Raw genomic sequence first — 21,334 nt, forward strand, 5'->3', positions numbered from 1 at the left:
TGGGAAATGCTATCAAAGAAAGAACTATGCAGTCTGAATGCAGATAGAAGCATACTATTTTCAGCCTTTTTTTTCTCATGGTCTTTCCCTTTTGTTCTGATTCTTCTTTCACAACATGATTAATGTGGAAATATCAAATGATTGCTATCTTGGGAAAGGGGGAGGCAAAGGAAGGAGGGAGAAAAATTGGGAATTCAAAATCTTACAAAAATGAGTGTTAAAAACTCTTCTTTACATGTGATTGGGGAAAAAAATAAAATACTCCTAAGTGCAAAAATAAATGTTTTTTTTAAAGACCAGTCTTTCTGCTTAATCAGGCAGTGCAAGCAAAGTTGAACCCTGAAATTATGCATTTTAATTTCAGAGTGAGAAAAATACATTTAATGTCCTAGGTTGTGATTTCTGGTCAGTAGTTAAGGGGTAACCTGTATGTACAAAAATATTTATAACAGCTCTTTTCTGGGGCAAATAATTAGAAATTGAGGGCATGTCCATTAATTGGGAAATGGCTGAACAAGTTGTAGTATGTGATTACTATGGAATACTTTTGTACTATACAAAATGATGAACAGGATGATCTCAGAAAAACCTGAAAAGACTGGCATGAGCTGATGCAAAGTGAACTGTACTGTTAACAAAATAACAGCAATATTGTAGGATGATCAGCTGTGAATGACTTAGCTATTCTCAGCAGTGTAACTAACAATACTGAAGGACTTTTGATAAAAGAAAATGCATCTCCAGAGAAATAACTGATGGTGTCTAAATACTGATTGAAGCCATACTTTTCTTTTAACTTTCTTTATTTTTCTCGAGTATTTTTGTCTATGTTTTCTTTCAGAACTTGACTATTATGCTTGCCTTCTCAATGAAGTGGGGTGGGAGGAGGGAAGGGAGAAAATTTGGAACTCAGAAGTTGTAAAAACAAATGTTAAAAATTGTTTTTAGATGCCACTAGGGAAAATAAAAATAAAATACTTTTAAAAATAAAAAATAGCTGTTAATAGCTAATAGTAAGACTAACGTTTTGTTTTTCTCCCTAGGCAAGTAAGAGGGAGACTGAAGAGCCAAGTAACTCAAATGAGGGAGCAGGTCCCAGGTTTCAGACCAGGCCTGGCAATTTTACAGGTATTATGATGTCTCCATTAAAATAATTTGGCCCAAAGGAAATAAGCAGTTTTCATTTGAAATACTCTACAGAATTGTAATATTACCTCACCACACACTAGACACACTTTCAGCTTCCAGATACATTATCTTATATAGTATCTTATTCCTTGTGAAGTCCTTGCTAAGAGTGGATGCTAAGGAACATAATTTTCTTCCTTCCCTATTATCTTGCCACTGTTGCTTTTTGTTCCCAAGTATTTCCCATTAGAAAGGTTGGGGTTGCTAAAATAGAAAAACATTTTGAAGGCCTGTGGTTATATTTCCTGCACATATTCTCTGCTGTGATTTTTTTTTGGTTTTGTTTTTTACTTTTTCACAAATTGCTGAGTGAGAATGAAAGATATGTTATGGAACTGTGCTTAGAACACCCAGGGACTGGTTCTTTCTTTCTTTTTTTTTTTTGCCTTTTTTGGAGGCCAATTGGGGTTAAGTAACTTGCCCAAGGTTACATGGCTAGTTTTTTTGTGTGTGGGTGTTAAGTGTCTGAGGCTAGAACCGAACTCGGGTCCTCCTAACTCCGGGACAGCGCTTTACTCACTGCGCCACCCAGCCGCCCCAGACTGGTTATTTCTTGCTTTATTTGGGGAGGCTTATTAAAGAGAGAAAGCATATGTCATGAGCAAATCTACATTTCCATAACATTTTTTCTTCAGCAGTACCCTGCTTAAAGGCTTCTATCTGACCCTTCTGTAATCTCCTTATTTGGATAAGTTAACTTATAGTGTTTTCATTAAGGAAAAAAACATTGTTTCCGCTTGACTGCTTGAAGCATATCTGTGATGGATTTACCTCAGATATTTTTCTTTCCTAATACAAAAAGTAGCGATTTAAAATATAGATTATGATTAGACAAAGAATTGGGGAAATAAGATTAATTAGGCTCTTTTAATAATAAAAGACCCTTGCTTTGTATATATGTCTTGAATGGCCTATTTCTATTTCACAGGCAGGTAGATGAGAAAATATCTGCTTGATCATAGTTTTGAGTCTAAATGGACAGTTGACCTACAATGAGACTAAATTGTGATGTAGTTGTAGTAATTCTGGAATATTTGAATCATTTTTTTAAAATGCTTTTTTAACTTCTAGTTTACATCATTCATTTCCACAAGATTTTCAGTTAAAAATTTTCTCCCCTCTTTTCCCCTACCCACCACCCCCAAATAGCGATCCCTCTGGACATCCCCTCCTCCAATCTGCTCTCTCCCATATCTTCCCCCATACTCCCTCCAACTTTCCAGAAGGGCACGGTGGATCTCTATGCCCCAGTGCCTGTATATCTTATTTCCTAGTTACATGTAAAATAATAATAGTATATATATATATTTTTTTTTTAACATTTGATTTTAAAACTTTGAATTCCAGATTCATTCCCTTCCTCCCTTGTCACCTACCCTTACTGGGAAGATAAGCAATCCAATATAGGTTAGTATATTTCCCTCCCTCCTATCCCACCTGCCACTGGAATATTTGTATCATTTACAATCAGTCATATCAAATTTAAATTTTATATGCATTATTCAGGAGTAAGATGGTGGTAAAAACTCAGGGAGGATCCTGGGAGATTTCTTTTTACCATGTTTTGGTGAAATAAGTGTCTTGTACTTTTAGATATTTGAGTGAATCTGCCTTTTTACAATGAGCATAAAACATCATTTCTATGGAGAAATAACTCATAGATATTAGAAAGACAACTTAAAAATCAACTTTTAGAATAAATAAAAGTAATGTAGATTTTTTTTTCTTTTTGGAGGGGGGAAGGCAGGGCAGTTGGGATTAAATGACTTGCCCAAGGTCACACGACTAGTAAGAGTGTCCGAGGCTGAATTTGAACTACGGTTCTCCTGACTCCAGGGTCGGTGCTCTATTCATTGTACCACCTAGCTGCCCTAAAGTAAGTAAATCTTAAGAATTCAGTAGTATACAGAAAAGTATTTAGTGGAACCTTGCCTCAAGATTTAATCTAATAAAGCAGATTAAAACCCAAAGGCGTGCAAAAAAATAAATAAAAGCAAGAAGTTTTCAAAACTATTCAAGACAGTACTGGAAGAGATGTTGTTAGGTCTTACATGAACATATAGTAAATAATTGAATCTATAGGTAACAATATAGGGAGGGGTTAGTGGAATGTGTTTTAAGCTGAAAAATAATTCATATGTAACTTTAGGACTACCTCACATGCCAAATATAGATAGTGTTACATAGTGTTATAGTGCTCCTCAGATTCCAAAAAAGCAAGGTAAAAATTAATAATTAATTAAAATATTGATCATTGAATCTTTGGTTAAATTAATTGATTCACTTATAAACAATCAAGGGATAGCTTTTTGTAGTGGTGGGAGCCAGGAGAGAAAAAGAGAGATAGACACTCTGGTTCATGGCAAATAGATGATGTTTTAGGTCCTTGTAGTATAAGTAATAATAGCTCACATTTAGATAATATGTTTCAAGATTATAAAACACTCTGTTCCTCTTACTTGAGCCTCACAACACCCTATTGATCCATGTCTGTACAAGTTGTCCCCATATTTTTGATGAGGAAAATGAAACTCAGAGCTGTGCCATAGGTGCTTTAGAGTTGAAAGGAACCTCAGAGAATATGTAATGTGATCTAGATAATGAAGGCCATTCAGCTAAATAAGCAGCTTTGCTAGAACTTCAACCCAGATAGTCTGACTACAGATTGAATGTTTTTGGTTTTTATATTAACACCACTCTTGATTACATGAGAATAGTAGCAGCTAAGGAGGCTGTAAAAATAGGATTAATCTAGCGGGTCAACCCTGAATGTGAAGGCATCCTTTTTGCTCTTTTATTTACAGGATTTAATATTTAATAATGTAAAATGAAAAAGTCTATGAAAGCAAAGAAGAGAGAAAAAAAACTATATTGAGTCATATTTTTTGCCAAAGGGATATATACAAAGATACAAAGAAAATATACAATGATGATAATGATGCCCATTTTTAGACTCACATGTCTTTCCTTGGAATCTAAGTAAGGGAACCAACTTTCTACAGAAATTGTCTTAAGCATATTGATTGTGTGTATTTCAGTCTCATTGTATTCCTTGTCTTTTTCCTATAAAAACCAACACAATCCAATCACACAACTTCCATGACCCCATTCTTAATATTTGTTTTACATTATTATAGGCACTGCTCAGGTTCTTTACTGATGACTTATAGAACATGAATTTTAAGATAGCAGTTCTCTTTTATAGCTGGATCTGGGATACCATTGGTATAGGGAGCTGCTGGTGAGAAATTCCCTTTTAAAATACAGGTTAGAGTTGCCTGGGGCACTGAGAGATTTGGTCTTGCACATGGTAGTGATTCATTTTTGTGATAGCAAAAAAACTAGAAATAAAATGGGTTTCCCATAAAATGGAGAGTAGCTGAATAAATTGTGGTATAGGTGAATGTCAGTTGGTCGACAAGCATTTATTAATAAATCCTTGCTATGTTCAGGGCACTGTGCTAAGTCCTGGGGATATCAAAATTAAAAAAAGAGAGGGAAGAAAAGCATGGCCCTTGCCTTAAAAGAGCTTACATTTTAATGGAGAAAGCATTCAAAAAATTTTGCATACAAGAGATGTACATTGTAAATGAAAGTTAATTTCTAAAGAGAAAGCACTAGCAATGGGAAGGACTAGGAAAGGCCTCCTGCAAAATGTAGGATCTGAATTTGAGTTTTAGAGGTGTGTGGAAAGAGTGAAATCCAGGCATGGGAGATAGCCTATGAAAAGGTGAGGAGTCTAGAGATGACCTGTCATTTTTGAGGAAGAGAAAGAACCAGAGTAGCTTAGTTGTACAGTGCATAGAGGAAAGGAGAGTGTGCTATCTCTGTGAGTATTGTCCCTGTAAGAAAAGATGAATATGAGGTTTTCAGAGAAACGTGGGAAAGCCTGTATGAACAGATACAGAACAATGAAAGCAGAACTAGGTAAACCAATGGTAGAAATGAATCCCTGGGAGCCACATATTTACTTGGAAAACTACAAATTAACATTAAATTGTATTGCGTTTTTATTTATTTTGTTGGAGTATTCTCTAATTACATTTTAATCTGGTTCCTTCTGAAGTTTTCTAAGCAGGGAGTTTGACATCTCTGATAAACACAATGACAACTGTAACTAAATTTTAAAAAGGCAGCTGAATTCAGATAAGTTACAGTGCAAATCTCTGCATTTACATTATTGAAATCATAGTATATATTATTTTCCCAGTTTTGCTTATTTCATGTATGTCTTCCTATATAAAATCAATTTCATATTATAAAACACTAAGAAATTGTTTCACTCTCCTGCAAATGTTTAGTGCCAACAAGAGTTGCACCACTCTCTGTCTTAGGAACAAGTTAGAGAGTAACAGATCTCTTAAGACTACTCTCTCTCTTAGGGTAGTTTCCTCAGCCTTGAACATGAGAAGGGAGAAGAGAATGTTAGATCCCTGTTTGTGTTTGTTGCTTGTTTTTGTTTACTCAGATTTTAGAAGATAGCATAAGACTATAAGCTTTATCTAATTAATGATTTTCAAAGGTTATGTATTTCTGTGTTAGTCTCCTTGATACATTAGGTACATTCCCAAAGTTAACTGTAATAAAGTTTGTTTCACTAATACTACTTTATCAAACTAAAATTTAATGGCTTTCCTATGTATAATACCTCATTAAGTAACTGTGTTTATTTGTTCTAGGTTGGAGATAGAGATGATTCAAACCTTTATATAAGTACGAAGCTAAAAGCTGCTGAGGAGGTAAAATCCAAGCTGATACTGCTAGCTAACATAGTGATCTCATCAGCACTTCTCTCCTCTCTCCCCCAATTAAAATTCTCATGCCTTTATCCTAATTTGACTTGTATTGCAAATTAGAAATAAATGGCTTCTAGCTAGAGCCTCTGACTTTTATTTACCTGCTTTGCTTAAACAGAAAACTAGAATGGAAAAATTAAAAGAACACAATGAATCTGAAATATTATGGGGAAATAAGTAAATGGGTAACTGTATGACAGTGGTTCTCAATCTTGTGACTTTTTTGCACTCTTAAAAATTACTGAGGACTCCACCCAAAGAGCTTGTGGGCTGTATCTTATTATTGTTGACCCTATTAGAAATTAAAAGTATTAGTATTATTATGAAAATAGTTTTAACTTTGTGGACTCATTGAAAAGACTGGGGACCCACAGGGATCACTGGAATGCTACAGATTCCTTTAGGACATAGGAATTTGATGGCGATACCTTTTGACCGATATTTAGTTATCATTACCCAAGGAATACCTCTATCTCTTAGTCCTCCCACTTCTTCTAGCCAGTTAGATCATTAGACATGCTTTACATTTTCATTTTTACAGATTGGAATCAGAGCCACTCACATTAAACTACCAAGAACCTCAACTGAGGCAGAGGTAAGCTGTTGGGCTCATGTGGAGCAATCCTTGTGGTTCCATATCATGGTTATGACTTATTACGTCTTCAGGGATAAGGGGGTGTGTGTGTGAGTGTTTGTGTGTATGTGTGTGTGGCTGCCTTACTTCAGGGGAAAGGACCCGGAATAAATGGTATAGTCCTGTGATACAGGTGATTCACTATTGGACACACATCTCTTAAGTATCTGCTATGTTTAAAGCATTGTGCTAGGAACTGAAAGAAATAGAAAAAATAAATATCTGATCCTAGCCCTAATAGAGCATACGGTCTAGTAGGTGCCTATGACACAGTTATCACATAAAATGACTCAAATGCATAAGAAGAGGTACAAAGAACATAGTTGTACATAAGAGATACTACATATAGAGTTGCATAAAAAGTTTAATATCTATATTGAATTCCTTGTTTCTCATAAGTGTCCTCTCCTTTACCCTCAAGGGGTAAATTCTGTATTCAGACACTCATACTTGGAGTATGGAATGTCTTCCTAATTGTTGTCCCAGCTTCCATTCTTTTTACCCTCTCTTATTCATCCCCAATACAAGTGCCAAAATTACCTTCCTAAAACACAGATCACTCCCCTACTCAACAAATGTCTCTTGCCTCTAGAATAAAATATAAACTCTTGTGTTTGGAATTTAAAGCCCTTTACAATCAGACCTTAGCTAACTTTTCTATACTGGTTTGATATTCCTTCCTTCATCTAGTCTGCATTCCAGCCAGACTGGCCTACTTTCCTGTTCTTCATACATAACATTCTATCCCGTCTCCTTACCTTTACACAGTCTGATACTCATGCCTTGAATCCCATTTTCTCCTCACCTTATCTCTATCTTTTGAATCCCTAGTTTCCTTTAAAGCTCAGCCCAAAAGAGGGGCGGCCAGGTGGCGCAGTGAGTAAGAGCGCCAGCCCCAGCATTGAGAGACCAGGGATCGGTTCCAGCCTCAGATACTCAGCACCCACACAAAAATAACTGGCCGTGCAACCTTGAGCAAGTTGCTTAACCCTGATTGCTTAAAAAAAAAAAAAAAAGCTCAGCCCAAATACCATTCCCTACAGGAGCCTTTTCTGCTCATCTTGGCTGCTAGTAATTCCTACTCTCTGCCTCCCACCTCTCCCCTCCCAAAAAAATACCTTGTATCTGTTTTATATACATATATGTATATATGTTATCTCCTCATAGAATGGAAACTGAGGGCAGGAACAATTTCATTTTTGCCTTTACAAACTTTTAGTAGATTTTTAATAAATGTTCGTTGGTTGCTTGATAGTAGGCACTTAATAAATGCTTATTCAATTGAATCATGAACAAAAACATTCCATTAATAAGAAGTAAAAAAATTAAAGCTTATAATGGAGCCCTAAATGACTAAGTAAGAAGAAAGGCCAAGAAGCAGAGCAGCATATTAAATAGAGAACCAGCGTCAGTGTCAGAAGACCTGTGTTCAAGTGTTACCTCTGACACATTAACTGTGTGACCCTGGGCAAATTACTTAACCTCTCAACGTCCCAGACATCTTTCTAGAACTATAAATCCACAGAAGTTGCAGTCTTCTTTCTAACTGTCTGCATTGGTAGAGCTTCTTCACTGAGAATGCCTTATAACAATGAAATTAGGAGTAAATTGTAAAATTTCAGGCTCTCAAGACCTTCCCCCACAAAAGAGTTAAAATAGCACCTTAGTGCAAACAAAGTATGGGTGGAGATAAAGAAGAACAGGGGTATAACCCAGGAGGGGTCCTCCCAGGACAATTTGAAAAGATTAGAAGAAAATCCCAGGACAAGGTTTGGTCCCTGTGAAGAGTAAATACCTTCAAGTTTAGGTTCCCTTTTAACAGCTAGCTGCAAGCTTAAACAATAAACGGCAAGCCCTGGGGTTAGTTGGTTTGAGAGGCTGCCTCCTTCCCAGCCAACAGAATTTTTACACCTAGGATATTGAGGGGAGTTGGGTGTCTGAGCCCCTGAAGACCGAGGTTTGACTGGTTTCAAGCTAGAGGGAAGAACTGAAGATCTGGGGCAAGAGGCACCATTTCTCTTACCTCAGGGCTAGAGGTGACTACAAATAACTAAATTATCACCACAAAAAAAAATACATACAAGCAAAGGAGAAAGCATCCAACTATAGAAACCTATTATGGGAATAGAGATGTGCGGGGTTCATCTTCAGAGGAGGAAATTGAAGTAAAGAAACCCTCAAAGAGTAACATCAAATGGTCACCTGCCCAAAAAGAATTTATAGAAAGCGTTAAAAAATACTTTGAAAATCACATGACAGAGATGGAGGAGAAACTAAAAAAAGAAAATAAGAATAATCCAAGAAAACAAGAGTATGAAAGGAAAGTCAACCAACTAGAAAAGGAGATCCAGAATCTTAAGGAAGAAAATGACACCTTGAAAATTAGAATTGGGCAAAGTGAAGCCAGTGAATTATAAGAGATTAAGAAATGATTAAACAAAATATGAATAATGAAAAAATAGAAAAGTGAAACAAGAAAAACAACAGATTTGGAAAATAGATTAAGAAGAGAAAATATAAAAATAATTGGACTAACTGAAAGTTATGATCAAAAAAAGAATCTCGATCCAATAATACAAGAAATAATTAAAGAAAATTGTCCTGAAGCATTAGAACAAGCAGGGAAAGTAGAAGTAGAAAATATCCATAGATTACCACTTAAAAGAGATTTCTTTTCTCATGAGGAAAACTCATAGGAATATCATAGTTAAATTCCAAAATTCCCAGCTCAAGTAAAACTATTAAAGATCAAGATTAAAGCAATTTAAATATGATGGTGCTACAATTAGAATTACACAAGACCAAGAGCACTAGCTGTAGTGTTGGGATGACCTGGAGATCGAATCCCGGGCTCAGACACTTAGCACCCACCCAGAAACACCTGGCCGTGTAACCTTGAGCAAGTTACTTAACCCCACTTGCTTAGGGGCGGCCAGGTGGCTCAGACACTCAGCACCACACCCAGAAATAACTGGCCATGTAACCTTGAGCAAGTTACTTAACCCCGATTGCTTTAAAAAAAAAAAAAGAATTATACAACACCTAGCAGCAGAAACATAAAAGGGATTGCAGGTTTTGGAACATAACATATGGAAGAGCAAAAGCACTTAGGGCTCTGGCCAAAAATATCACACCCTGCAAAGTTAAATATTATTCTGAATGGGAAAAAAAATGGACATTTGATAAACTCTCAGACTTTAAAGATTTTGTTTAAAAAAAAAACCTGAACAGGGCAGCTAAGGTGGTGCAGTGAATAGAGCACCGGCACTGGAGACAGGAGGACCTGAATTCAAATCCGGCCTCAGACACTTAACACTTACTAGCTGTGTGACCTTGGGCAAGTCACGTAACCCCAACTGCCTTGCCCTCCCCCCTCCAAAAAATTTTTTTTTATTTAATTTTTAAAAACCTGAACTTAATAGATGATTCCACATACAAGCGCCAGTCAATATAAATACAAGGTATGTAACAAAGACTGATTATAAGGCATCCTTAAGGACAGACTGTTTACTTTTTATATATGTAAAATGTAAAATTTATGTTTGAGATTCTTACTAATAATTGGGTAGTTCATAAGAAATATTGGTGAAAACCTGGGCATGATACAAATTTTAAAAGTAAAACCATTTAGAAACAGCTCAGAAGAGTAATTATTTTTATACAAATCAGGTGCAAGATGAAGAATTGATACATAGGAATTAGATGGGGAAGGAGGGCTGGTAGTTCTGGTAACCTATTTTCATTGGGAATGGGTGTAAGAGGGAGCAATACATATATATATTTAAGAGTAGAAGTCTAAATTCAGAAGAAATAAAATGGTAGAGGCATAGGGAGGGGGGAAAGGACAAGGGAGGGACCTTAGAGGGGATGGTGAAAGAATAGGTATAGAAGGGTGTTTAGATTTATGGGAATGGGAGGATAGGGGAGGGATCCTTGGAGGGGGGTGGGCAAATCATAGGAGGGCAAGGTAGGTAAAAGTAAAGTAGAGGAGGCAGGAAGAGTAGGAAACTAGATATGTATATACATAAAAACAAAGATCAGGAATAGAAAAGGTTTAGGAATGTATATGTCAGTGTATGTATATATCTACAGCTATGGAGAACCATATCTAAACTTTATTGTGGCCTTCTGAGGGTGGGGGCGGGTATGTATATATTTATAACTATAGAGAAACATCTAAACTTTATTGTGGCCGGGGTGAGGGGTGGAGGTAGTGGGAGGGAAAAAAAGAACAAAAGTAAAAGTGCACAGCAGAAAACAAAAGAAAACTCATAAGGAAGCAAAGATGGACGATTCTCAACACAAGGAGTATTATTTCTCATATAGGCTTTCTTGAAATAAAAATTTGTTACATATTTTGAATCCTCTCATGTTCTGCTGTGCACATGGCATGTTTTTATTTCTAACTTTGTATTTAAGTTTATGATATGTTTTTGTTTGTTCTATTTTCTTTTTTTGGTTTGTTTTCTCTATTCTCTATTTGTGTTCTGGTGTTTGAGTATAAAATAAAATTTTGGAAAAAAAAATAAAATTAAAAAACAACAGTGAAATCACAGATCTAGACCATTTACTCCCAGAGGTTCCCATGCCCTTTTTTAACTACTACCTCAACATACCTCTCTTGTATGTAGAGATATTATTGGAAGGTGTTTTGATCTAACATGAAAGTTATATACAGGGTGCCTTTTCTTTAAACTCTCTGAAATAAAACTCGGAGGGGAAATGTGACTGGATATGTTTTGCCTTATAATAGTTTCTATTCCTACCCTCTACTGTCTTTAACTTGCAGAATTTCTTTTTAGGTTTTAAAGTGCATCACATCTTTGAATGAAGACCCTACTGTACATGGACTCCTGGTCCAGTTACCTTTAGATGCAGAAAAGACCATTAACACTGAGCTGGTGACAAATACCATTGCTCCTGAAAAGGACGTGGATGGGTGTGTTTGACTTTTTGAGTCACTTCATTTTAAAGCTATTGTATCTTTAGAACATGTATTGGTAACTCAGGGAAACTCCATGCCACTGTTTTAAAAGATTCAAAGCTCTTAATTGCCTTGGTTCTTATTCATTCTGCCTTTAATGTTTCAGATTGACTAGCATCAGTGCTGGAAAGCTTGCTAGAGGTGACCTAGGAGATTGTTTCATTCCCTGTACACCTAAAGGATGCTTAGAACTTATCAAAGAGACAGGTATGGCTAAATTTTCAGAGCTTCCCTTTTTAAAAAAATGTTTATATTAATGTTTATACTTCCTATTCCAATTTAGCATCCATTAATTTAAGGACATTTCCTGTACTGGGCAGTGGTAGGGAGCTACAAAGCTTTTATAAAAAACACCTTTCTCCAAATTTATATGTATCATAACCATTGGAAATATGTTTATAACAAAAATCTTTATTTTAATTTTTTAGAGTAATGGATCTTTTGAGTTAGTTATCTATAATTTCTTCCCCCCCCCTGTTTTTGGTCTTTATATTCATTCATCAGTTACCAAGCATTTATTAAGTACTTAATACTTGTTAGACACTGTGCTAAGGGTTGGGTAATACAAAGAAAGGCAAGAAATTGTTCCTGGCCTTAAGAAACTTGAATTCTCAAGGAGTCAACATGTAAATAACTAGATACATACAAATATATATACAGAATAAATGGAAGGTAATTTCCTTTTTAAAATAATATTTTATTTTTTACCCAATTACGTGTAAAAACAATTTTTAACATTCATTTTTTAAAATGTTGAGTATCATATCCTCATCCTTGTCCCTGAGATGGCAAACAATTGATATAGGTTATACATATATAATAATATAAAATATTTCCATTTTAGTCATAGCCTTTAATATTCAGGTTGCCCATCCATTTTGAGCTTTCTGTACATGGCTTAAGATATTAAGTGCTTTGCAATTTTTCCATTAATTTTTGTTAAGTAAGGAATTCTTCCCCATGCAGTGTATAATTTCAGGTTTATCAAGCACTGTGGGTTATTGAGTTTGATGTTTCTGAGACAAAATAGTGTACTATATACAGAACTAGACTTGGAGTCAGTAAAACTTATTTCATATCTTGCCTCAGACACTTATTAACTTAGCTTTACTTTTCTCATCTGTAATGTGGAGATGATAATAGCACCTACCTCTTAGAGTTGTTGTGAGGATCAGATAAGATAATACGGGAAGTAGTTCACAAACCTTAAAGCACTATGGATATATGATGCTTATATTTATAAGCTACTATTCTAATCTAATCTACTCCACTGATTTTTAAAATATTTCTTAAGTTTAAAAAAGTTTTTATGATTACTGCTTATTGCAATTAATTTGTCAAGTTCTATAAAGTACTACATTGAAAACAGAGTGTTTCCTCTTTACCTGTGTTTATACCTTTAATATTTTTCTCTTGTCTTTTTGTTAGTGCTAGTATTTCTAGAACTATGAAATGAAAGGAATGGGAAAGGGAGAATCCTCAACTTACTCTTACATTTATGGAGAAAGCTTCAAGTATTTCTCCCTTTGCCAATACTTTGATTTTGGTTTTGTGCATATATGCTTTTAAAACTTATTATTGAAAATGCTTTATCCCTGCATACGCACATTTGACTATAAATCAAATGTTAGATGTACAAGAAGTTGTTTACTACTTAAAGAAGTTGGTACAGTCATATCTTATTTGGCAAGCTTATTCAACCAGCTTTTTTTCCCCAACTATAAATGGTGCCTGGTTGTAATTGGTGACAGAAACACAAGCCTTAACGCCATTTTCTTTAGGCTGTTAATTTTTTTCCCCCTTATCTATAGTTTCATTGATGTTGAGAAATTCTGGTGACGAAACTCCCTGCTCCTGATGCAACATTTCTGGCAACTCAATAAAGAATCTTGGTTTCCAGGAGCACAGAGAGATTAAGTAATTTACCCTGAATCAGACAGCTAGTATGTATCTGAGGTTGGACTTGAACCTAGATCTTGCTTACTCCAAAGTTAGCTTTCAGTCTACTAAGCTGACTCTGATACTTAAGTCTTAAATTAATTTACTGTACACTTACAGAAGCCTAACACAAATTGCACATGAAATAGATCAGCCATTAGTTGCCTAATACATTGATTGAGTACTGCAGATCACTTATACCTGAATCATTCTTTGAAACCCATTTTCTAAATACTTTGGTGTATTTGGTTTGGCCTATCAGAAATTCTTGGAAATATTCTATTTTATGGATTGTCCATTTTTCCCCCATAGGATTATACTTTGTTTAGCCAAATATTTTATTCTTGATTGTAACCCTTGTCCTTTGTATTTTGGAATATCATTCCAAACTCTCAGTGCCACATCTTGCATGATCCTGACTGTGGCTCTTTGGTATTTGAACTCTATTTTTGGCTGCTTGTTTTCTTTTTTTTTTCTTTGTCCAGGAAATTTTGGGCTTAGGCTGTTGGATTCATGAGGGTTTCTTTTCAGAGGGGACTGGTGGATTTTTTCTCTTTTTACTTTGCTTTCTGGTTCTAAGCAGTCTGGGCAGTTTTCATTTATAATTTCTTGTTATATCGTAGCCAGACTTTGTCTTCTGACAGAGGGGGGAAGTGTCATGATTTTTTTCAGAAAGTTTGATAATTTTAGATTAACTCTGTTCAGCCTGTTTTCCTGGTCACTTGTTATCATAATCTATTTTTAATTTTTTTTGTTTGATTTGGGTTTTTTCCCCCATTGGTTTAGTTTTAATTTTTCTTGTTTGATTGGGTCATTTTCTGTTTGATTTTTTTCTGATTTTTGTGGTGTTCAATTCTTGGGTGAGGTTCTCCATGTCTCCTAAAGTGTTAATTTGCTATTTGTTGGGGAGTTGCTCTTTTCCTTTAACACCCCACCTTGTGTCTCTTCCTTGTGAAGTTGCTTTCTTTGTTTAACAAACACCCCAGCTTGTGTCTCTGTCAAAGGTATTTTCTTATAATGTTTGTTGTATTTCTTGGTTTGTTCATATTGACTGTCTCAGCATCTACATTGAGGGCAGAGGCTCTATGCTTGGGTCGGACACTGTTCTTTATTTTCTGAAGGGAACAAGCAGGCCTTGACTGGTTCTCTGTGTGGTGAACAAGATTAGGACATTCCCTCAAGGGATTCCAGTGCTGCCTCAGCATTGGGCTCTGCCTAGATCTACCTCCTTGCTACAGGGCCCTTGGATAGGTCCCTGTGTCAGGCCTTTCGCCTTGCTGCCAGGCTCAGGGGCTATTGCTAGCAGTTTTACCTTAGTTTCTTCGAGGACTCTCTGTCACCACATGGCTCTGGTCTTTCTCCCTGCCTTAGGTGCTGCTACAGCTGTTCCCACAGAGTCCCTACATTGCCCTCAGCTGGTCTTTTTTCAGGACTCTTTTCCTGCCACTGGGCTTGAGTGGCCTTTTTCCAAGTGGGGGTCACACTATTCTTTTCCAGTTGCCCAAGTCTGCTTTGTACTGCTCTTTTGACCTGTCACAGCTGGTCAAGGTTCCTACAGGATTTTGTCGGTCCTCCTGTGCACCCATAGGACTGGTGCAGGACTCACATGTGATTCTCCTTTTTTCACCAGATATATTTTATTTGGAATGTTTGTTGAGGGATCTGGGTTCCTATGGCTCACCTTACCATCAAGGGTCTTAGTTTCCTCCTGCAAAATGAAAGTGTTATATGAGATACAAGATACCTTCCTGCTGTAATTCTGGTTTTGAGACGTTCTCATTTTCCAGCCATAGCCTCTTCCCAGACCCCCAGCTTCAAGGGAAATGTGGGCAAGGAGAACTCTTTTTTTTATTTTTGCTCTTTAGAGGGCAGTTGGGGTTAAGTAACTTGCCCAAGGTCACACGGCTAGGTTTTTTTTTTGTTTTTTTTTTTCTGTTAAGTGTCTGAGGCTGAATCTGAACTCATGTCCTCCTGAATCCAGGGCCAGCGCTCTACTCACTGTGCCACCTAGCCGCCCCAAGGAGAACTCTTAACAATCTTCCAATATATCATTTTTTTAACTTAAGGAAAATAAAACTACATATTCATTAATCTAATCTCTCTCTGCTCCCTGTCCCCCCCACTCCACTTTGTTGCTTATAACTTTTGTTTCTTGTAATTTAAGCTGGTGCCCTCTTCCACATTGCTGTTTAGCTATATGTCAAGCTTTTTTTTTTATGTGTGTGTGGGTTCTCTTCCCACTCTGCTATGACTCAGTGAATGAATTTTGCTTAAGCTGCTTTCAGAAAACCTACAGCAAGAAGGAGCACATGTCTAAGTCTCAATTTGTTACTCAAACTTGAAAACAGAGAATTTCCACCCAAGAATGGAGATGAAAAAACTTGAAAAGTTTCTGACTTTTGAAAGTAAAATATAGGTAGCATTATGAACAAAAATTCCTCCTGCTTCTGTGTTTGAGATCAATTCTGGGGTTTCTTTCAGGAGTACAAATTGCTGGTAGGCATGCTGTGGTGATTGGACGTAGCAAGATTGTTGGTGCGCCAATGCATGACTTGCTTCTGTGGAATAATGCCACAGTGACCACATGCCATTCAAAAACTGTCCAGTTGTCTGAGGAGGTAAGATCTTCAGGGTATAGTGTATACCGAAGGTTTGTCAGTGTTACCTGACCAAAAGTATGCTGTGTCATTAGGGTGCAGGGAATTGGGTGTCTGTCACAAAGTAGCACTTGGACATTGACGTTTGTTTTCTAACATTGAAATCCTTAGGGATAAATTCTAATGCCTTTGTGATCATAGGCAAATGTCTAAATCAAGATGTTCAGCCAGATTTCTGTATTCATAATGAGGCTAATACTTCCCTTAATAGAGATGTATCTTGTAGAACTGAAGGAGATAAGTACCAGAAATAGTTTCACTTGGGATTTTTAGTCTTTGGCTCATTTGCAAAGTTTTTCCTCCTCTCAACCTCTCCTCCCTCAAATACACTCAGTAAATTTCTTTCATAATGTTCCTACAAAGAACATGGTCATGCCCATCTTTTATAGATGAGGAAATGAAAACCTTGAGAAGCTAAATGACTTTTTTTTGGAGGGGGGCGGAGCAAGGCACTTGGGGTTAAGTGACTTGCCCAAGGTCACACATTTAGTAAGTGTGTCATGTGTCAGAGGCCAGATTTGAACTCAGGTCCTTCTGACTCCAGGGCCTGTACTATTCACTGCACCATGCTAGCTAGCTAAGTGACTTACGGCTTGATTGAAGTAACTTTGAGGAAAAAGACAAGGTTCCTGATGTTATCTTCCCATTCCAGTGCCCTTTCTACTTCTACACTTTTTCTAGTATCTATTTCTGTTTACTGCTATGATTGTTTTTGGGTTTTTTCTCCCTTTTTTGATAGGTGAATAAAGCTGATATCCTTGTGGTTGCAGCTGGACAACCTGAAATGGTGAAAGGCGAATGGATTAAATCTGGAGCTATAGTAATAGATTGTGGAATTAACTATGTTCCAGGTTGGTGCTCCACTTGTTATTTTTAGAAGTTGGGGTGGGTAAAGAAAGATCCTTTGACTCATTGGAAATAAGCCAGGAATGCACATGTTAAATAGAATGGTGATAAGTGAATTATTCTAGGATTTGTGCCATTTATGGACCTCAATATGATGGGGAATGGAGGGAGTAAAGATGTGATTTTTAGATGACATTGATGAAATCTAGTCTTATTGAATAAATATACAGTGTCGCATCTAGGCTTTGTTTCAAGTCTTAAAGTGAGGGATAATCTTCTTTTCCCCTTCAAGTCTTAAATATGAGGTACAGTTATTAAATTGCTAGGAAAATTAATCACTGTCAAGTTTTCACCCTATTTAATCTCCCTCCCACTCTCTCACCATGCTTTTAAGGCAGTAACTCATAATTGATAGCTCGTTTTTCCTGCAGTGCAATTATCTAATGGATTATAAAGAAATTACTCTCCTACAACTCATCACTTTCACTGCTTCCCGATGACATTGGAGTTACTTCTGTTTAATATCTTATGTCCTCTGCATGATAAGATTTCAGCCTTTGCCATTCTTCACCTTTATCTTTTGTGAGATACAGAAAGATAGAATAACAAAGTTAATAGATGATGGCTGCGTATTCTTGTAGGTTATCATAGAATGTTTACTTGAACTTGAAGCTTTTACTAGCCTCCCCTACAATCCATGTTTTTCAGAGAGTGAATATGAATAAAATAAAAACAGCTATTTCTTACTATTGTTCCTCTGTGAATTATTATTGTTAGGTCAGAACATATAAACACATGAATGTCTGCAAAATTGGTTCTCATGTTCCATGAGAAAGAATAAAAAACATGACAGAACAATAGTAGAATGAATGAATCCAAAGACTAAATTGTCTAAAGCCTAAATTTGGATAAATCTTTGTCCCCTACAAAGTGATGCTCTTGTCTTGGTTCTCATTTATTTATTACTTTTACTTTATTTATCACTTTTTTAATACATTCAAGGGATAAAATAACATCCTACCAAAATCCCAAGGGGTCTGTGCCAATTAAAAGTAGAAGAGAGTGTTTGGATTAGCACTTGCATTTACATTATTTTTGTAGGGGAGGTGGCATTTCCCAGCATTGGAGAAGAGGAGGCTATAAAGGCAGAGCTTGGATTAGGATCCATGTCTCTTGACTCCTGTTTCAGTGTTCTTCCCAATATAGCCTTCTTTGTCCCCAGAGAAATGAAAGCAGAGAAAAAGTGGTGACTGAAACAAACTTACATGCAGATGTTGAAAGGCCCCTGCTCACAATGGAATTCCATATTCTGGCTCTGAACCTTGGAGCTGCAAAGTCTAGACCTCCTTCCCCTTTCCTAGGAGAAGCAGTGAAACTGAGTGTGGGAGGTACTTTGTGTGAGGGAGTGTATGGTGTATCCTTTGCTTTTGTTCTTGCAAATAACTATTCTCTGCTGGTAAGATTTGTAGTTGTTCTTGGCATCCTTTTTGAGGGAAGCGTAATTACATTCTTTGCCTTTTGCATACATTTATGGAGCTGCTCATCTTTGGAATTGGATGTTGGATTGTTCTTCAGCTCACGCAGAGAGCTTAACAGAATGCTGACAGTTGCTGTAGAAACGGGATCTGGCAGCTGTGACAGGGTTCAGGCTTTGTGCACCTAAAAACTCCCTTTGTAGGCCTTGGTAAATTAACATTTTAAGAAGGGTTTATTATGGAACTGTTACTTGGCATAAAGAATAAAGAAAAGCTTCAATTTTTTTCAGTGCCTGGTATCAGGCAAAAGGATTTTCCTATTAGTCTATCAAAGCCTAAGCATTTTATTATGTTTCTCCTTTTTTTATGTTTGTTTATTTTAATAATTTAGCAACTAACATTTATCCTATTCTTGAAGTTGGAAAATGATTTTATTTTACTTTTTTTCATTTTTCATTTTTTAATTTTATTTTTCCTGTTAACACGTAAAAACAATTTTTAACATTCATTTTTACAACTTTTGAGTTCCATGTTGTCTTCTTTCCTTCTTCCCACCCCACCTCATTGAGAAGGCAAGCAGTTTGATATAGGTTATACATATGCAGTCATGTAAAACCTATCCATATTAGTCATATTGTGAAGGAAAACAAAAAAAAACTCAAGAAAAATAATATTTTTAAAAAGGACTTCAATCTATATTGAGACACTATCAGTTCTTTCTCTGGGGATGGATAGTCTTTTTCATCCTAAGTCCTTTGGAGTTGTCTTGGGTCATTGTATTGCTGAGAATAGCTAAGTCATTCACAGCTCATCATCTTACACTGTTGCTATTACTCTGTACACAGTACATTTCACTTTGCATCAGCCCATGAAACTCTAGGTTTTTCTGAGAGCATCCTGTTCATCAATTATCTCCCTGACACAGTAGGCAACTGCACCTATAGGATTTAGTAGTTTAAACCAGCTGTGTACTGGCTGAACTAGCTGTGTACTGAGTCATAAAAATATTTACTACTCACTGACCTATCATATGTATCCTAGACTTAGACATGTGTATACTCCCTTAAGTTTATTTTGTCTAACAAGATATTGATGGGGCCAACCTCAGTCAGCCCTGACCATTAGTTGACTTAATGACATTTCAGGACATTTTAAAACCACATCTCTCTGTACCACCCCACCTTGGGCTATTTACCAGTGAACTCTGTGTAAAATGCCATCTCAGTAGATGTTAAAAGTTCATGTTCCTTTAAGAACTGATCACTCCTTAACTACTCCCTAATCCCCCTACACACACACACACACACACACACTCACCTAGTTAGCATATTTGGCACATGTTTTACCATAGTTTATCCTATATAAACTTTAACTGTATCCCTCTAAGGTTGCACGTTCCCTAAGAAATCTTGCCCGCTGTACAATGTAACAATAAACTTTTGCCACTTTGACTTAAAGAATGTTTGAGTCCGCTATTTCATTCTAGGTGACCTTGCCCTGGGAACTCTTAGTTTCGGGATGCCTGTATTCCTGGGGGTTTCTCCCTCAACATTTCTGGCCCCTCGTCAGTTTTATAGCCCTTTGAGCATAGTTCCAAGTTGTGCTACCGAATGGTTCAATCAGTTCACAGCTCCACCAATCGTGTATTAATGTCTCGTTTTTTTCACATCCCCTCCAACACTCCAACATTTGTCATTTACCTTTTCTGTTCTATTACCCAATCTAACAGATATGAGGTAGTACCCAGAATTGTTTTAATTTGCATTTCTCCAATTAATAGTGAGTTAGAGTATTTTTTCATATGGCTAGAGGTAGCTTTGATTACTTCATCTGAAAATTAGCCATATATTTTGATCATCTATCAATTGGGGAATGGCTCTTATTTTTAAAAATTTGTTTTCAGACTCCTTTCAGTTGCTTGTGGTGGCAGCAGTGGCAGCAGCTATTGCCAGGGGAGAGACAGACAGGCAGAGAGCATTGCTTTTAAGCCTTTGCATATTGGAGGGGGGGGGATAGACAGAAGCCCGTGGACAACAGTAAGAAGCCTCAGGTGAGGCTCCCCAACTCTTGTCTCCTTTTTTCCTCCCTCCTCCCTCTCTCTCCCCCTCCTTTTTCTCCTTCACCCTGCCAGCCACGGCATTCCCTGCAACCAGAGCAATAGTGAAACTTGCCACCATTCAGTCATGGAGCCTGACCATGTAGCCTGTGTGCCTCTGCCTCCCTCACCTGGGCTAGCAGCCCCTAGCACCTGCAGCCACTGAAGTCCTAGGCCATGGTAGCTTTGTGCCATGACAGGACCACAGCTGACTCGCTTGGGCCACCACTGCCACTGCCGCAGAGGACAGAGGAGGAGAAGGAGGAGAAAGGAAGACCACATAGATGAATCACAAAGTTTCAGAGTTGTAAGAATTTCAGCAGCAATCTAGTTCAACCCATACCAGAAGAGAATCCCTACTATTTGCTCCTGGCAGAGCCATAGGAGAAGGGTCAAGGGCTCATTCCAGGATGGAAGAGAGGACAGACACCCCAGAATCAGTTTTTGTCTTAGCAGCTGCTAAGAAGGCTGAGCCAGAAGTCCAGTCTTGTAAAGGTCCAATTCTCAGAAGGTCACAGCAAGCAAAAAAGATCTAGACATGTTGAAGAAAGAAGCCCTCTTCCTCATCCCCAATGTCTGAAAGGTATTCTTAGAGATCAAGTCCTCCATGTTTGATGGCCAAACAGCTGTCAGGGATGTGGTGGTGACATTACAGGACTGCCTCTTCATAGGGTACATCAAACGCTTTGCTCTTGTACTGGAGTCTGCAAGCCTGGAACAG

General features: G+C 37.1%; 1 protein-coding gene across 3 annotated transcripts in view; it reads left to right on the top strand.

Moving 5' to 3' along the window:
* The window catches only part of MTHFD1 (methylenetetrahydrofolate dehydrogenase, cyclohydrolase and formyltetrahydrofolate synthetase 1), an 88,547-nt gene that overhangs the window by 22,952 nt on the left and 44,261 nt on the right, over positions 1–21,334 (top strand). Inside the window, exons 2-8 of one of the 3 annotated variants that reach the window (XM_069082357.1) lie at positions 1,044–1,128; positions 5,868–5,927; positions 6,526–6,579; positions 11,421–11,557; positions 11,709–11,809; positions 16,022–16,158; positions 16,937–17,048. In XM_069082357.1, coding sequence (XP_068938458.1) covers positions 1,044–1,128; positions 5,868–5,927; positions 6,526–6,579; positions 11,421–11,557; positions 11,709–11,809; positions 16,022–16,158; positions 16,937–17,048 — 686 coding nt within the window. The remainder of the gene's footprint in view (positions 1–1,043; positions 1,129–5,867; positions 5,928–6,525; positions 6,580–11,420; positions 11,558–11,708; positions 11,810–16,021; positions 16,159–16,936; positions 17,049–21,334) is intronic. The other 2 variants (XM_069082358.1, XM_069082359.1) reach the window with 2 other exon arrangements.

Source organism: Petaurus breviceps, unplaced genomic scaffold (genome assembly GCF_028583685.1).
Source record: "Petaurus breviceps papuanus isolate PSGF00001 unplaced genomic scaffold, PetGlider_PUasm1.0 164, whole genome shotgun sequence".
Classification (NCBI taxonomy): domain Eukaryota; kingdom Metazoa; phylum Chordata; class Mammalia; order Diprotodontia; family Petauridae; genus Petaurus; species Petaurus breviceps.